Source organism: Chelonoidis abingdonii, chromosome 8 (assembly GCF_003597395.2).
Source record: "Chelonoidis abingdonii isolate Lonesome George chromosome 8, CheloAbing_2.0, whole genome shotgun sequence".
In the NCBI taxonomy this organism is placed as follows: Eukaryota; Metazoa; Chordata; order Testudines; family Testudinidae; genus Chelonoidis; species Chelonoidis abingdonii.
Genome location: NC_133776.1, coordinates 92621914 through 92636647, shown reverse-complemented (window position 1 = coordinate 92636647; position 14734 = coordinate 92621914). Strand labels below are relative to the sequence as shown.

Genomic DNA, 14734 nt, shown 5'->3' with positions numbered 1-14734 from the left:
CCTGGGCCATTTCCCCCGTAGCCCTAGCACGTTCCCTGTCCTTGCTTCAGAACCTCAGTCTGGCCATGGTCAGCCAAGAGTTCCCCTATTTCTCCGCTACCCTACCCAGCACTGCAGTATCTCCAGTGCTCCCCAGCAGACAGTTCTTCCCCCTTGCCCTCCAGGGAGGGACTGCCTTTGCTCTGCTGAGTAGCCCTTTATATATGGGCTGCTCCAGAAAGCGTTCTCTCGATTGGCTCTCCCAGTGAGCCCTTTACTGACAGGCTGGGTTCTGTGCAGCCTCTCTAAGCCTGCCTTAACCTTTCTCCTGCCTGTGTGGGGCAGCCGACCCACCACAATAATCTATCATTTAAATCAGCTTCTGTACCAGATGATTGGAGGATAGCTAAAGTTACACCAATTTTTTAAAAAGTTTCCGGAAGCGGTCCTGGCAATTACAGGCCAGAAAGCCTAACTTCAGTGCCTGGCAAATTGCTTGAAACTATAGTAAAGAGCAGAATTATCAGACACAGAGATGAACATGGTTTGTTGGGGAAGAGTCAACATGGTTTTTGTAAAGGGAAATCATGCCTCACAAATTCACTAGAATTCTTTGAGAGGGTCAACTAGCATGTGGACAAGGGAGATCCACTGAATATAGTGTACTTAGATTTTCAGAAAGCCTTTGACAAGGTCCCTCACCAAAGGCTCTTAAGCAAAGTAAGATGTCATGGAATAAGGGGCAGGTTCTCTCATGGATCAATAACTGATTAAAAGATAAGAAACAACGAATAGGAATAAACGGTCATTTTTCAGAGTGGAGAGTGGCATTCCCCAGAGGTCTGTACTGGGACCAGTACTGTTCAACATATTCATTAATGATCTGAAAAAAGGGGTAAACAGTGCGGTGGCAAAAACTGCAAATAATATAAAACTACTCAGGATAGTTAAGTCCAAAGCAGACTGCAAAGAGTTACAAAGGGATCTTACAAAACTGGGTGACTGGATAACGAAATGGCAGCTAAAATTCAATGTTGATAAATGCAAAGTAATGCACATTGGAAACCATAATCCCAACTGTACATATAAAATGATGGGGTCTAAATTAGCTGTTACCACTCGAGAAAGAGATCTTGGAGTCATTGTGAATAGCTCTCTGAAAACATCCACTCAATGTGCAGCGGCAGTCAAAAAAGCAAACAGAATGTTAGGAGTCATTAGGAAAGGGATAGATAATAAAACAGAAAATATTATATTGCCTCTATATAAATCCATGGTATGCCCTCATCTTGAATATTGTGTACAGATCTAGTCGCCCCATTTCAAAAAAGATATATTGGAACTGGAGAAGGTACAAAAAAGGGCAACAAAAATGATTAAGGGTATGGAACAGCTTCCATATGAGAAGCAATTAATAAGACTGGGACTTTTCAGCTTGGAAAAGAGATGGCACAGGGGGGATATGACAGAAGTCTATAAAATCATGAGTGGTATGGAGAAGGTAAATAAGGAAGTGTTATTTATTCCTTCCCATAACACAATAAGTAGGGGGTCACCAAATGAAATTAATAAGCAGCAGGTTTAAAACAAACCAAAGGAAGTATTTCTTCCCACAATGCACAGTCAACCTGTGGAACTCTTTGCCAGAGGATGTTGTGAAGGCCAAGACCATAACAGCATTCAAAAAAGAACAAGATAATTCATGGAGGATAGGTCCATCCATGGCTATTAGCCAGGATGGGTGGGAATGCAAAACCATGCTCTGAAGTGTCCCTAGCCTCTGTTTGCGAGAAGCTGGGACTGGAGAACAGGGGATGGATCACTTGACGATTACCTGTTCTGTTCATTCCCTCTGAGGCACCTGGCATTGGCCACTGTCGGAAGACAGGATACTGGGCTAGATGGACCATTAGTATGACCCATTATGGATATTCTTATGTTCTTAATTACAGGCACATACTGAAGTCTCACTGAAGTCAATGAGACTTAAGCATAAGAACCAGGTCCTACAAACATAAAAGCAATTTTAATGGGTGGCTGTGCTTTATTTTTCATATCTGAAGTTATGTCAATAATAACACTTTTACCAGTAGATCTCCAAGTGCTGTACAAAGGAGTGGCATTATCCTCATGCTACATGTGGGGAAACTGAGGCACAGAGAGCAAGCATGTCTCGTCCAAGGTCACCAAGCAGGCCAGTGGCAGAACTGGGAACAGAACCCAGTTTGCTGAGTCCAAGTCCAGTGCTCTATCCAACAGGCCACACTGCCTCCTGTGAATGCACAAATTAGGCATTCACAGCAAATAACCCACACAACCCTCAGTATCACAAAGGTTAGGTATCCCACACTACAGTATGACTGTGTGTTGTGTTACCTATATCTCCAAGGCTGGATCCTCAGCTTGTGTAAACGGGCAGGGAAGTCAATGGAGCTATGCCAATTTACACAGGCTGAGGATCTGACCCCAGTTCCTTCTGTTTCCCATGTTAACAGTAAAAAGCAACACAGAGTACATTTTTATTAAAATTCCCACTAGAAGAACAAAAGCCCAAGAAAGTAATCACTTGATTCAAATATCAATTTACACAGTTCTTCATCAGCTAGCTTGGTAAAATGTTTGCACAGAACAGACAAAATAAAGGAAAGAAAGAAACGAGTACTAAGCAAATCAGTCGCTAGAAATACTGTCATCACTGCAGAATAGTGTAAAATCTATTATTACTAACTTCAAACAAAATGTGGGACTCCACACAAATTAACTAAGTAGGTGAGAGATGGCATATAAAGAGCAGTTTTCTTTTAAGCAAGACATTGCATTCAGGATGCCTGGGTTCCATCTCAGAACTGCTATAGTTCTGCTGCATGACCTAAGACAAATCACTTAACCTCTTTATGCTTCAGTTGCTGATCTATAAAATGGGTTTTACTTACTCTTAGTCTATAGAGCACTTTGAGATTATTGGATTAAAAGTGCCAAGTATTATTAATAAGTCTCTGTTTAACAACGACTTCCAACAAATACAATTCTACCTTTGATTTTTGCACAGATCTCCCAAGGAAATCAATGGGACTCAGAGCAGAATGTGACCAAATGAGTCCCTTATGGAAAAAAAATCCAGACAGAGCCAAAAACTTCTGATTTCAGAAAAGAACTAATTGTTAACTCAATGGTTTAGGGTTTTCCTCTTCTGCCATTACAGGGGCATTGAATGATCTGCACTTCTGCATGTTCTATTGTAATTCAAATGTGTGAACAAGACTTTCCCAGGGTGCTACTATCAGAACGAAGCCATTCCTCTGGAGCTATAGAAGCTAGCTTCTTTGCAAAGTTTCATAGCATGTGCATTCCTTCCAGCAGTCTCGTTGAAGGAGGAAAGAGAAACTCCAGAGTGTTGTGAAACACTGGCTATTTTAGGTATGTACTGGATAACCCAGCAACAGATTACAATGTTCTCATGCTCAGAAAGTTACCTGAGGTCGCCGCACATTTCCATCCAGCCGATTAACAAACTAACAGGTAGGTATGCAATCTGACTCGTCAGGTGGTCCTGCTTACTATGCTGAGTATGTTAATTAAATCAGTGCCCTCAAGACTCTGAGTGCCCCTGGGAACAGTGAAGGGTTTTTTTTGCTGATGGAGACACTTTTTCATTGGAGGTACAAACTCTATTGAGATTAACAACACTCCTCATATAGGGCAGACAGCTGTAAAAAGGTAACAATTTTCAATCACTAGCAATCAGGTCTGGCTTCCAACCAGTGAACTTCAAGGTGTTTAGGCACCAAAATCATATTCCCATCACTAAATAAATTTTTACGCTCTATGAATGACTTTCAAGAGGTTGAACATCCCTCTGTGATGGGATCTTATTTTCCCATTTTCATTTTAAAATAGAAATTGGCACACTAACTGTTTTGACATGGATCAATCCCTTGTCAGCTTGTAAAATAAGGAAATCTAGCACTAATTTATTTCCCTTCTTCAGCTGTTTCAAGTTTTTTCCAGTCTGGGGCTGTGACCCTGTAAACAACTTTGAATGTAACTTTACGCATGATTAATCCCACTGAGCTCATGTGCGTAATGTTTCGGGCCTTGATTTCCCAACTTATTTTGGCATCTCTCTCTTACCCACACTGGATGAATCAGACTAATGCAAACTAAAAATGTTTTAAAACAAACCATATGTCAGCCAAAAATCACATTTATCTGGAGAATCTGAAGCTGTGTAGATCAACGTATTATTATTCCCAAGTCTAATTGGAGAAGACCGCAATTTGACTGGATGGGATTTTCACATGGACATGAGGTGGCATATGCAAAATAATAATCCATAATAAAAGCAAAAAAGTAGCTGAGCAGATGTTAGTATTTAGGAGAGGGTCATCCTTTTATAACATTTTCAGCATTAAACACGACTTTGTAGGCAATAAGTTTTCTAGACCTACCTACGAGTTCTATACTTACAATAACCCCAGGGTAATAACCTCCAACAGTCACATTTTGGGTTCTTGTTGTAGCAGCTAGGCCCACCGTAAGAATTAATACTGACACAATGAGGAGAGTCACAGTTACGTAGAGGGAATTTCTTTTTCTTCTATTGAATGACCCTAAAAACACACATACACAATAGAATTCGCCAGTTCCATCTGGGGACAGCAACCATTTCCCAAAGTCCCCCTCCCACCACCACATGCTGCCACAGACTGATTTTCTCTCTGACAATGTAATATTCAGCTCTTTTTTATTTCGGTCAGCCATTTCTCGCTTTAGCTGAATATATCAGTCACTGTCTGGAATTAAGTTACAGCTATCACTTTTTGGATATACAGGGATGGATCTCAGCAGGTGTAAATCTGCATAGTTCATTTGCCTTCAGTGGATTTGTGCTGATTTACACCAGATCTAGCCCTTAACGCCTGTGACAATTAAACTAACAAGGAATATTATTTTATTACTAGTACATGTATTAAATAAATTCTTATTTAGTCTATTCGCTTTTGTCAAATTAAACAGCCACCATCCACTTTAAAAGGTGATCTCATCACATGACAATAATTACAAGTATCCACAATCTTTAATAGGCATTAGTAACAACCACTCTTCCTCATCCCATGGCATAAATATTAGACTATAACTAAGCTGCAGGTATTTTTAGATGCTGTTTGTAAAATTAATTTGTGGATTATTAAAATGTATATAAACTGCATATAAATACTTAGATTATGGACTGCATTTTTTAAAATTAAGTTTAAATATGTACAGATTGCTTGAAAAAGTGTAAATATAAAGTAATGATTCCATTAGCCAGTGGGAAAACCAGTTGTGATGTTCAAACACTATTTGTAACCCTGTTTATTCAATGTATATTTTGCAAAGTTTAAATCACTTTGCTGTTCAATCCTTTTAATTAAATTTTATAAATTATGTAAACATAGCTGAGTACAAGTCGAGTCCTGCTGGCAGAATAATATATTTCCAAAGGCTCCCCTGCCTGGCTTTCTGGATCGCGAGTGCTCTTGGGAGCTATCGGGGTGATTCTAAATCCGAGTTATGCGAAGTCTGTGGGTCTTAGAATCACCCAAACAGCAACTTCTAAACATTCTAAGGACTTCGCCAATAGTCTCCATCTGGTACTACAAAGAACCAGCCCAGAGGAACTGCTAACTCTGCAGGGAGAAGAAAGGACCAGCCCAACAGAGGAGAATCCCACACTCAAAGCTCCCTATACAGAGACAAAGGAGAGAAGTGCTGGTCCAGATTCCCCCACACCTTAAATACAGTGAAACCTATACAGCAATCAGACTTATGAGACAGCCTTCTGTTCTGAGGCCATATTCCCCAGGCACACCAGCTGTAATCCCAATTCGCCTTTCTTTCTGGTTTACACACAGATTTTGCATCAATATAACTATGTAGGTTAGGGGTATGATTTGTTAGCTAAATAGCTATATTGGTACAAGCCTTACTGTGGATGCAGTTTTATCAATATAAAGATGTCTTTTAATGGTACAGCTTATTCCCCTTCCCATACTGGAATACCAGTAAAAAAAACTCCTTTATTCTAGGAAAACTGCATGCACACAAGAGGATTGTACTGCCTGAACTCTACCAATACAGTGAAAGTGGAACACCTTGTGTTTGTAGACAAGCCCTTAAGAAGGCATTAAGCAACCAGTTTTCTGTAGGTCTCTTGAATGGTCACTGACCAGTACATTGCATTTCACTGTGTATTACAGAAACTCGTTAAGGTGTATTATAGAAACTCTCCCTCCCTACACACAGTGACATTAGGACAGCCTGATCAACGTCCAATTGCATCAGATGACATTGCTGTACCACAGACTTCAGCCTCTTGTTGAACAGCCACTGGGATCACAATCTTGTAACCTCTACTTGTGCAAGTATTTCTGACTCCCATTGATTTCATTAAAAAGCAACAAAGAGTCCTGTGGCACCTTATAGACTAACAGACGTATTGGAACATAAGCTTTCGTGGGTGCATGCATCCGACGAAGTGGGTATTCACCCACGAAAGCTTATGCTCCAATACATCTGTTAGTCTATAAGGTGCCACAGGACTCTTTGTTGCTTTTTACAGATCCAAACCAACACAGCTACCCCTCTGATAACTGATTTCATTGGGACTGCAGATGTAAATAAGGTTTACTTATGCAAGTAAGAGTTGTAGGATCAAGGAATAATACCAGTAATATTCCGGTTCCAGGCTGATTGAATTAACTTTAGTTGCAACTTTAGTTGCAGACTCATGGTCAGTTATCATGAGGAGCGACAGCCAGCCAGCTACAAATATTTGGCCCTTAGCTCTGCATACCACTGGCCAGTTACTTTTCCTGCAGTTTCACCATTTCTCCCACTGGCACCACTTCCCGCCTCTCCCCCATCCTGAGCCATCAACTTCTGCAAAGTCCTTTAACTTTTTTAAAGCACAGTTTGAAAGTGCAACCCACTAGGGAAAAGTTTCTACATACCAGAACTAACATAATTTGCTACTGTGGTAGGGGGATGAGTTCCGCTCAGGGTGGATGCTCAATCCTCCTTTGTTAACATTATTGATTTGTTTTCTATTTCTGATACCCTGTGAAAAAATGCCTTGAAAGATTGGCAAAAACTCAGGGAAATAATGCCTCATGAGATGACAGCACGAGACTGGTCAGAGCATCTCTAGTACAACTGCTTACCCAGGCTCACACTAACTAATAAAGAACAGGTACAAAACTGCTTCAATTAAAAAAAAAAAAGAAAAGATTTCAAGAAGCTTCCGCTAAATCCACTTCCTTCAAAGATGGTCAAAGTGGCTCCTAATATCCAGGCCAGATCTTATCACCAGGCCCTGGCTTTTACTGGCTATAGGATGAATGGTGCGTGTGCATAGATGGCTAAGTAATTTTCTGTTTTGTACTTTGCTAAATGTGCCAAATAAGTTAACAATCCAAAATATGCCCCACTAAAGCATTTAAAATCTGTTGACTCTTAAGGAGAACATTTTCTTTGCTTTTACTGCCTGACAAATACTAAAATGTAGCTTTCCCTAATGCTCTATTGTTCGTATTTTATTTATTAAATCCCAATTTAATTATTTTTATAAATTTACATTTCAGATGGATACCTTAAATTCTCAAAGACTTACAGGTTTAACTTAGCCAAATGGGCAGAGCTTGTGGAAAGAAAAGTAAAAAAAAAAAAAAAAAAGAAGAAGCCATCAACTCTTTTATAAAGAATAGCTTCAATTAGTCCTGCATTTTGTTTCATACAGAGTTGCTGTATTAACCAACTTTAATCAAGCGTTAATATGCAAGCTAGTTTGAATGTGCACTTAAAGTGGTTTATCTCTAAAATAGCATTCAAGTGGGGTTTGAATGCATGCTCCATTGTTTTGGGAAGGAGAAAGGAGGAATTAGAGATCAGTGCTGTTTGTGTTGTATGTTTTGCTAACATATTTAAAACGTGTCTGTCCTTCAAAAAGATCATTCATTTTAAACCTCAGGAGCATCCTGTTATTCACAACTCTTTAGTATATAACACATATCCCCACTGGAAGAAACAAGCTAATACCAGTTTCTTAGGCCACTTTTAAAAGTTTAGGGTGGTTTATCTTTATTTGTATTGCCAGCTGTATATCCTTAGACCATTGACCAAAAAATAAAATGATTATCAGAAGCGGAGACGATGGCACACAATGAGCACATATTTAACGCTTATTCCTTGGTCATTAAGCCTTTTTACCGTTCATTTCCTTTATTTAGAATTGTATTAGTGGTTTTGTGCAATTATTTAATTGAACGTACTTGGATTTGTGATCACCACGTTAAAGCATATCTTCCTCTAAAACAAGGAAGAGGCATGAAATATATATTTATTTGTCATGATTCTTGTAAAGATAAATTAAATACATTGAAAAAATATCTTTCAAAATAGCCAAACAGCCCCATGAATACATATGGCCAAAAGTGACATTGAGGGGAGGTGGGACTTCTAGTGTGGGCCAGTTTATTGGACGAAAAGGGGATGGAAAAAGAGAAGAGTTATTATCTGGCTCAGGCTCACAATATCTCTAGTGCAAGCTACTTTTACCGCTGTATGACACTGATGCCCACCTTGTACCCTGAGCTGTGACTCCAGCACAAACACCCTTTCAAACAAACCTTGCACAAAACAGGGTTTATACATTCAGTGGCTCCCAAGAACAAATCTACAGCATTCCCCAACATGGCAGCACCTGACACTGAATTAGCACTTTATTAAAGCATAAAGCGAGAGCAGGTAGCGTTCATGATACATAAAAAGGCTGAAAAACACATTATCTTCCTGCTCCCCACTGAATTAGGGAGATAAGGGGGAAAGTTCTTGGAGAGAGGCTATAAATTCTGCAACATTTCCTGAAATATGCTGCTCCAATTGCAAATGGGAAGCTACTTAATCATATAGCATTTGTTGTAAACCTGATTTGTCCTGGCTTAGACACCATGTTTAGCTGAGGATTTCAGAGCCATGCTTGAGAATCAAATTATTAAACTTGCTCTTACAAATGAGCAGATTTTTAAAAGATCCTACGGAGGCACTACCAATGGGCAGGAGGGATGGAAGGTAAGCGCCAACATAAACAGAAGCCATTGCTTGCAAAAGCTTTGCAAAATGTGGCCAATAACAAGAAGTTTAGAGGCATCACCAGGCAAGGCAGGCCAGCCTTTTCACTTGGAGAAAAAAAGGATTTGAACCACTCGCTGCCTGCTGGTGCTGTCACTTGTGTGTCTGTGCAAGGGGCAGGAGGCTTGGGCCCCGCTGTACTGGCGTGTGCACAGAAGTGTCAATGAAATGCCAGCCACAAACCAAGCGGCCCCGATCCGGATCGCACCGCAAGGCGAGGTAACTCCCCGCTGATGGCCAGCGATTTGCACCGCGGAGCAGGAGCAGCAGGCCCCACGCCTCTCTCTCGCCATCGATTTAAGCCGGCTCCCTGGCAGGTGGAAACGGGGGGCCGCTGCGGGGAGCTGAGGGATCCGCCTTTCACCGGGCTGCCCCCAGACCTGCCAGCGCCCGGGGAGGGGGCAGAGCAAGAGGAGACCCGCCAGCCGGCCCTGGGGCAGGGGGAGCGGGGCTGGACGTGCGCTCCCCACCCCGGGGCAGGCAGCTCCTACAATCTCGCCGCCCCGGCCCGGCTGCACTTACCCGCGGAGTCAGGCAGGGGGACGGCGCTGGAGCGCTGCTGAGTCAGGGACTGGCGCATGGTGCCGGCTGCTACGCTGCCCAGCCGGGCCCCGGGGGGAGCGAGCGCCTAGAAGGCAGGAGCGCGGCGCCTCCTCCCCGGCAGTCTGCGCCCAGCGGCGGCCGCGTCCCCCAGCTCAGCCCGCCTGGCCATGCCCGGGGCAGCTGCTCTGGAGGCGGCCGCCGGCGCCTGCGCAAGGCTCCCCCTGCCCAGCTCGGCGGGGATCCCGCTCCCCACCACAGGAGGAGGCCCGGGGGGTGCCAGCCCCGCAGGCAGCCAGTGTCTCCCCCACGATGGGCCAGAAGCAGCCGCGGGCTTCAGATCGGGTGCGGGAGAAGGCGGCAGCCGCAGAACCATTAACAAGCCAATAACAGCAATGGGTAGTTCACGCTGATTCATGCAGTGCCAACGATGCCCAGTGCCCTCTCCACGGAGCCCGGCTGTCGGTCCGTCACAGAGCCCAGCCCATTAGCTGGGACAGGTTGTTTCCAAAGGGTTCTTCCGTTTGCAGGTCATCACTGTACGGTTCAGTCCTGCTGAGTCCCCAAAGCTCTGGGGTGTTCAGTTCTGGCTCCAGCTAGCGCTGCAGAGGGGCCAGTTGCAAAGTTGGCCTCCAGGGTTGGGTTCTGATGCTGTAGCTCACACCTATGTGGTTTACGGGTATTGGAGAGGTCTGAGTGTTTTTAACTCATTGCAGAGATGGGCAAAAATTGTGGCATTCAACTGCTAGTACTTTCTTCCCCAAAGTTCAGGGTACTTGCCCTGTTGCCAACGATTGGTGTTTTTCTACATGTCTGAGCTCCTGGAGTCATGTGATTAGGTGAGACTCTGAGCTGTTAGTTAAAAAATAAATTGAATTTCTAACCCCCAAGGCTGCAGAGAAAAACTTGCGAGTGGGGACCCAAAAGGCTCAAAATCCAGAAGCAAATAAAGAGAACTTCAAATTTATTGTTAAAAATCTTGGGGGGACGATGACAACACTGGCTCATGATTTTTGCATCCTTGGGGTTGGTAACACTGTGTTTGGATCCAGAGTTTTTCATTTGGATCCCATCTTGAACCTCTAGAATTTAAAGTGGACTAGGACAGCTTTAAAGAGAAGAGGAAACATTCAGATTTAGCATATTGAACTGGTTCTATGTAAAAATGGCTGTTTCCTTTAGGAAGGGCTGGTTCAAAGGCTACCGAGGTTCCATCCATTTGTGATTACACCCACCAAATTCCACTCTGACTTTCATTTTCAAACAAATCCCAAATCTCAAAGCAAATCTTTTCAAAACCACACAAGGAATCACTGGTGTCAGTGTACAACCATACATTGTCCCAGTCTGGCTTGAAAGGTTTGGGAGCTTCAGCAAAGCTGCTAGCAAACTTGGGTTGAGCTTCATATTCATACATAAAACACAAAACCAGTCATGTTTTATGGGATTTGTGTTTCCCTTTCTCACAGCTGTGTAGTAAAATAATGGTATCTGAACTGCTGAGCATTCGCTAGGTTTCTCAGTCTTCCCCCCATCAATTTATTTCACACCAATGGTCCATATGCCCACCATGCAAAGATTATCTTCATTTTTTTTCTGCTGGTTGTAGAGGCCAATCCTGTAAATCCTCTCACTAATGCATGCTTACAGGATTGGGCCCTTAGGTCCTAACCCTGTAAATGAACTATATGCAGGCAGATCCCATTGAAAGTCTCTTTGAGTCCAATGGGATAGATCAGGCCTGGAGACACAAGGAATAATATCCCTACGTCCCTGAGAACTTGCCCCTGTAGATCAGGTAGTTGGGGACATAGTTCATTATCTGCTAAAATACAAAGTTTATTTACTTTTTTAAAAAACATGGATTGCACCTTTGTTTGAATAGCTGTCTACAATGGCAGATTATTATTGATATTATAGTAGCATCTAAAGGCCAGGATCACAGTGCTAGGCACTGTGCAAATATACAACAAAGAGACAGTACCTTCCCCAAGTGCTTACAAACTAAGTGAGAGACCATAGACAAGGCAGGGATACACCAAACAGATGAGGAGACAATGGGGCACTGGTCAGCTGGAGAAACAGTGCTCAGCAAACCAGCTGCTTACCCATTGTCCAGCTTTTTGCAGGCATCAAGGGAGAAAGGAGTTTAAGGACTTGAAGGAGGACAACATGGCTCTGAGGATATTTAGGGAGAGCTCCTTCCCTGCATAAGGAGCGGTAGGAGAGATGGGGTGAAGATGTTTGTGGGAAAATTTAATAATTGGGCAATCAAGACTTTGCAGAACAAATGTGGGAGGCTAATGACTCAGTGGTGTAGCAAGGGGCCAAGTCTGATTGAGTTGTACGTGTGTAAGGGAGGCTGGCTCATGGATCTGGTGTGGGAAAATCCTGATATTCAGACAAAAGACATTGCCACTTTTAACAAACATTCTTCCAAGCTACTCACAGCAAAGACCCATACATGCTGAACTTCATACCTCAGACTGCTTTCTAGTCCATTAGGCCCCATCCCTGCCCTGCCTCTTTCCACCCGTTCCTCGCCCCCATTCTAACCTCTTCCCCAAAGTCCCTGCCCCAACTCCGCCCCCTCCCTGCCCCAGTTCCAACCCCTTCCCCAAATCCCCACCCCAGCTTCTTCTCCACCTCCTCCCCTGAGTGTGCCGCGTCCCCACTCCTCCCTCCTGGAAAGCCCTAAGTGCTGCCAAACAGCTGTTTGGCCACAGGGAGTGCTGGGAGATAGGCAGAGGAGCGGGGATGCAGCATGCTCCAGGGTGGGGGAGGGGAGCTTGGCTGCCGGTGGAGTCAGTGCCTGTAGCAGGCTGCGGGAAATAACTTGGCCCATGGGCCTCCTATTTGAGACCCCACCATTAGACCATCCTCCCGTAGCTTTAGCACAGGAGAAGGCTGTACTGAGCCTACAAAGCATTATTTCTTGTTTCATCCTTTTTCAGTCAACCATATCGAAACAGTGATTGTTTTGTAATGGTTCCAAAGCCCCATGAAATGGGAGACCTGTTTAAAGTCTTGGCTGCACAAACAGCATGCTGTTAGGATGGAGCTAAAAGCTCAGGTGAATGAGCCTGTGCTGTTTTTTGGTGGCTACTATTCTGTGCTCCAGATTCTGAGCAAATCAAGTACCTCACCTTCATGATAGCAAAGAAAATTGGCAAGAGGCAAACCAAGCAGGGATATCTGCCTGAGTTTGCTACCAGCCTGAAATAATAGCTCTTGGACGTGTGACCAGCCCCATTCAAATCAATGGAGTGTTGACTCTGACGCTTGATGGTAATTTTAATGGTAACATCTATTTTACTGCTGATCAAAACATACAAGAAAGGAGAGAGAGGATGATCAGGTAGTGACACTCAGAGCTGCAAGAAAGGAGATGGATGCTCGTTATATGAAGATCTGTTCAATCTACCATGAGTGGCATCTCAGTTGAGTGGGGCTTGGTTTGTGGGTGGGGCTTGGTTTGTGGGCAGGGCTTGGAAGAAACCCACTGCTTTTTTCCCCCAGTTCTGCCCCTGCCCATCTGCATGTATGAATTGGGGATTTGAATGTGCTGATGCACACCGTTACCCAGTTTTCACATACAAGCATGGAGCTGCTAGCTATGGACGGATGGGATCTGTGCACCCAGTGGAGTTGTATTCACATTGACCTGAAAGGGCCACCTTTTAGAGTGTGAGAGCTGGTCAGTCTGCATGCCAATTCCATCCCAGCCTTCTCTGCTGAGACAGCCAACACAGGGCCAGTTGGGCTAATGGTTTCTGATCCAGGCATCTGCCCCATAACAACTGAACTGAGTTTCTTAAAATAATTTTACAGGGTAACAACTTTCAATCATTACTGACCGGGGCTGGGGTCAAACCATTAATGTTAAATCTCTGATCCTGACTGTACTGAGAACTGCATGTTCCTGAGCCTAAGTGGATTATCATTTGTTGCACTGAGACCCCGTGGAGGCACAGGGGTCTGCCCACACAGTGCTCCATGCAGGATCAGGGCTTTTGCCTTAAAGACGAATGGCTCACCTCCCATTGCCAGTTCACATGCAGAGGACAAGCAAGCTTTGTGCATCCAGTCTCACTTGTGAAGCTCTAAAATGGCTTTCCTTGCCAAACTGTGCTGTAAGTCCACCTTGAGCTTTGTGCGAGCATGGACAGGGCTGTTTTCTTGGCTGGCAAGGGAGCTGGAAGACTGCATCTTGAGCAGCAGAATTCCTAGGATTGGACATTGTGGGTACATCAGGGATTGTTTAGAGAAGTAATAAAAACAAACAGAATGTGAGGAACCTGCCAAAACACCCCTAGCCATACTGCTGAGATCTTGGCTAAACTCCTAACGTGCTTTTGTAACCCCCAAGCCTAAAAAATCTGATTTACATCACCCTCCTGCCTCCCTTGTGGCAATGTGGCAAGCAGTCTCATTGTAATTGACAAATTTGGTAACCCCACTCAGTTCCTTCCCTCTCCCCTCCCCGCCACTCAGTGTTTCTGCAGCACCTATAAAAACCTCTTTCATGATCTGTGATTCTAGTCTGTGATGAGGCTTGTTAGTGTGAGATGTAACATGCTGGGTAAATCATGCAGGCCTGGGATGATTTTGAAATCTTGTCTGGTTTGGTTTCTTGCCAGTGGTTACGAACTTCATGTTTCATCTTTTGGGATTCCAATTTCGTGTCTCTTTAAACTCTTCTACGGGTTCATGGGTTTGCCTGACCCCAGGGCATGTAGGACAAAGGAGGAGGAGGAGAGGCTGAGAATTTGGGAGGGGTTGTTTGGGGAGAGGAGAGACACAGGAGACTTGGAGGGAGGAAAAAGAGAAGGGAGGCATTTGGCGAAGGAAAGAAGCTGAAGATTTGGAGGAAGGAAAAATGAAGAGGAGATGAGGGTGTGGTGAGAAGTGGGTGACAGCGCAGCAGTATGGGGCAGGAGAGAGGAGAGATGGAGGGATTGGGCAGAATAAAACAGGAGAAGGAGGAGGTTTGGGATACCAGGAGGACAGCTTGCGAGAGAAAGAGGAGAGTGAAGGAATTGTGGTG

At 43.9% G+C, this 14734-nt stretch overlaps 2 protein-coding genes across 5 annotated transcripts in view; one reads left to right on the top strand and one right to left on the bottom strand.

Annotated features, from left to right (window-relative positions):
• The window catches only part of TMEM255A (transmembrane protein 255A), a 52199-nt gene extending 42440 nt beyond the window's left edge, over positions 1-9759 (bottom strand). For all 4 annotated transcript variants that reach the window (XM_032767062.2, XM_032767065.2, XM_032767063.2 and 1 more), the window contains exons 1-2: positions 9670-9759; positions 4447-4589 (exon numbers count right to left, since the gene is read on the bottom strand). In XM_032767062.2, the coding sequence (XP_032622953.1) occupies positions 4447-4589; positions 9670-9727 (201 nt within the window). In that variant the 5' untranslated portion in view covers positions 9728-9759. The remainder of the gene's footprint in view (positions 1-4446; positions 4590-9669) is intronic.
• The window catches only part of ATP1B4 (ATPase Na+/K+ transporting family member beta 4), a 39797-nt gene continuing 34405 nt past the window's right edge, over positions 9343-14734 (top strand). The window contains exon 1 of the mRNA XM_075068842.1: positions 9343-9366. The gene's annotated coding sequence lies outside the window, so the exon portion shown is untranslated. The remainder of the gene's footprint in view (positions 9367-14734) is intronic.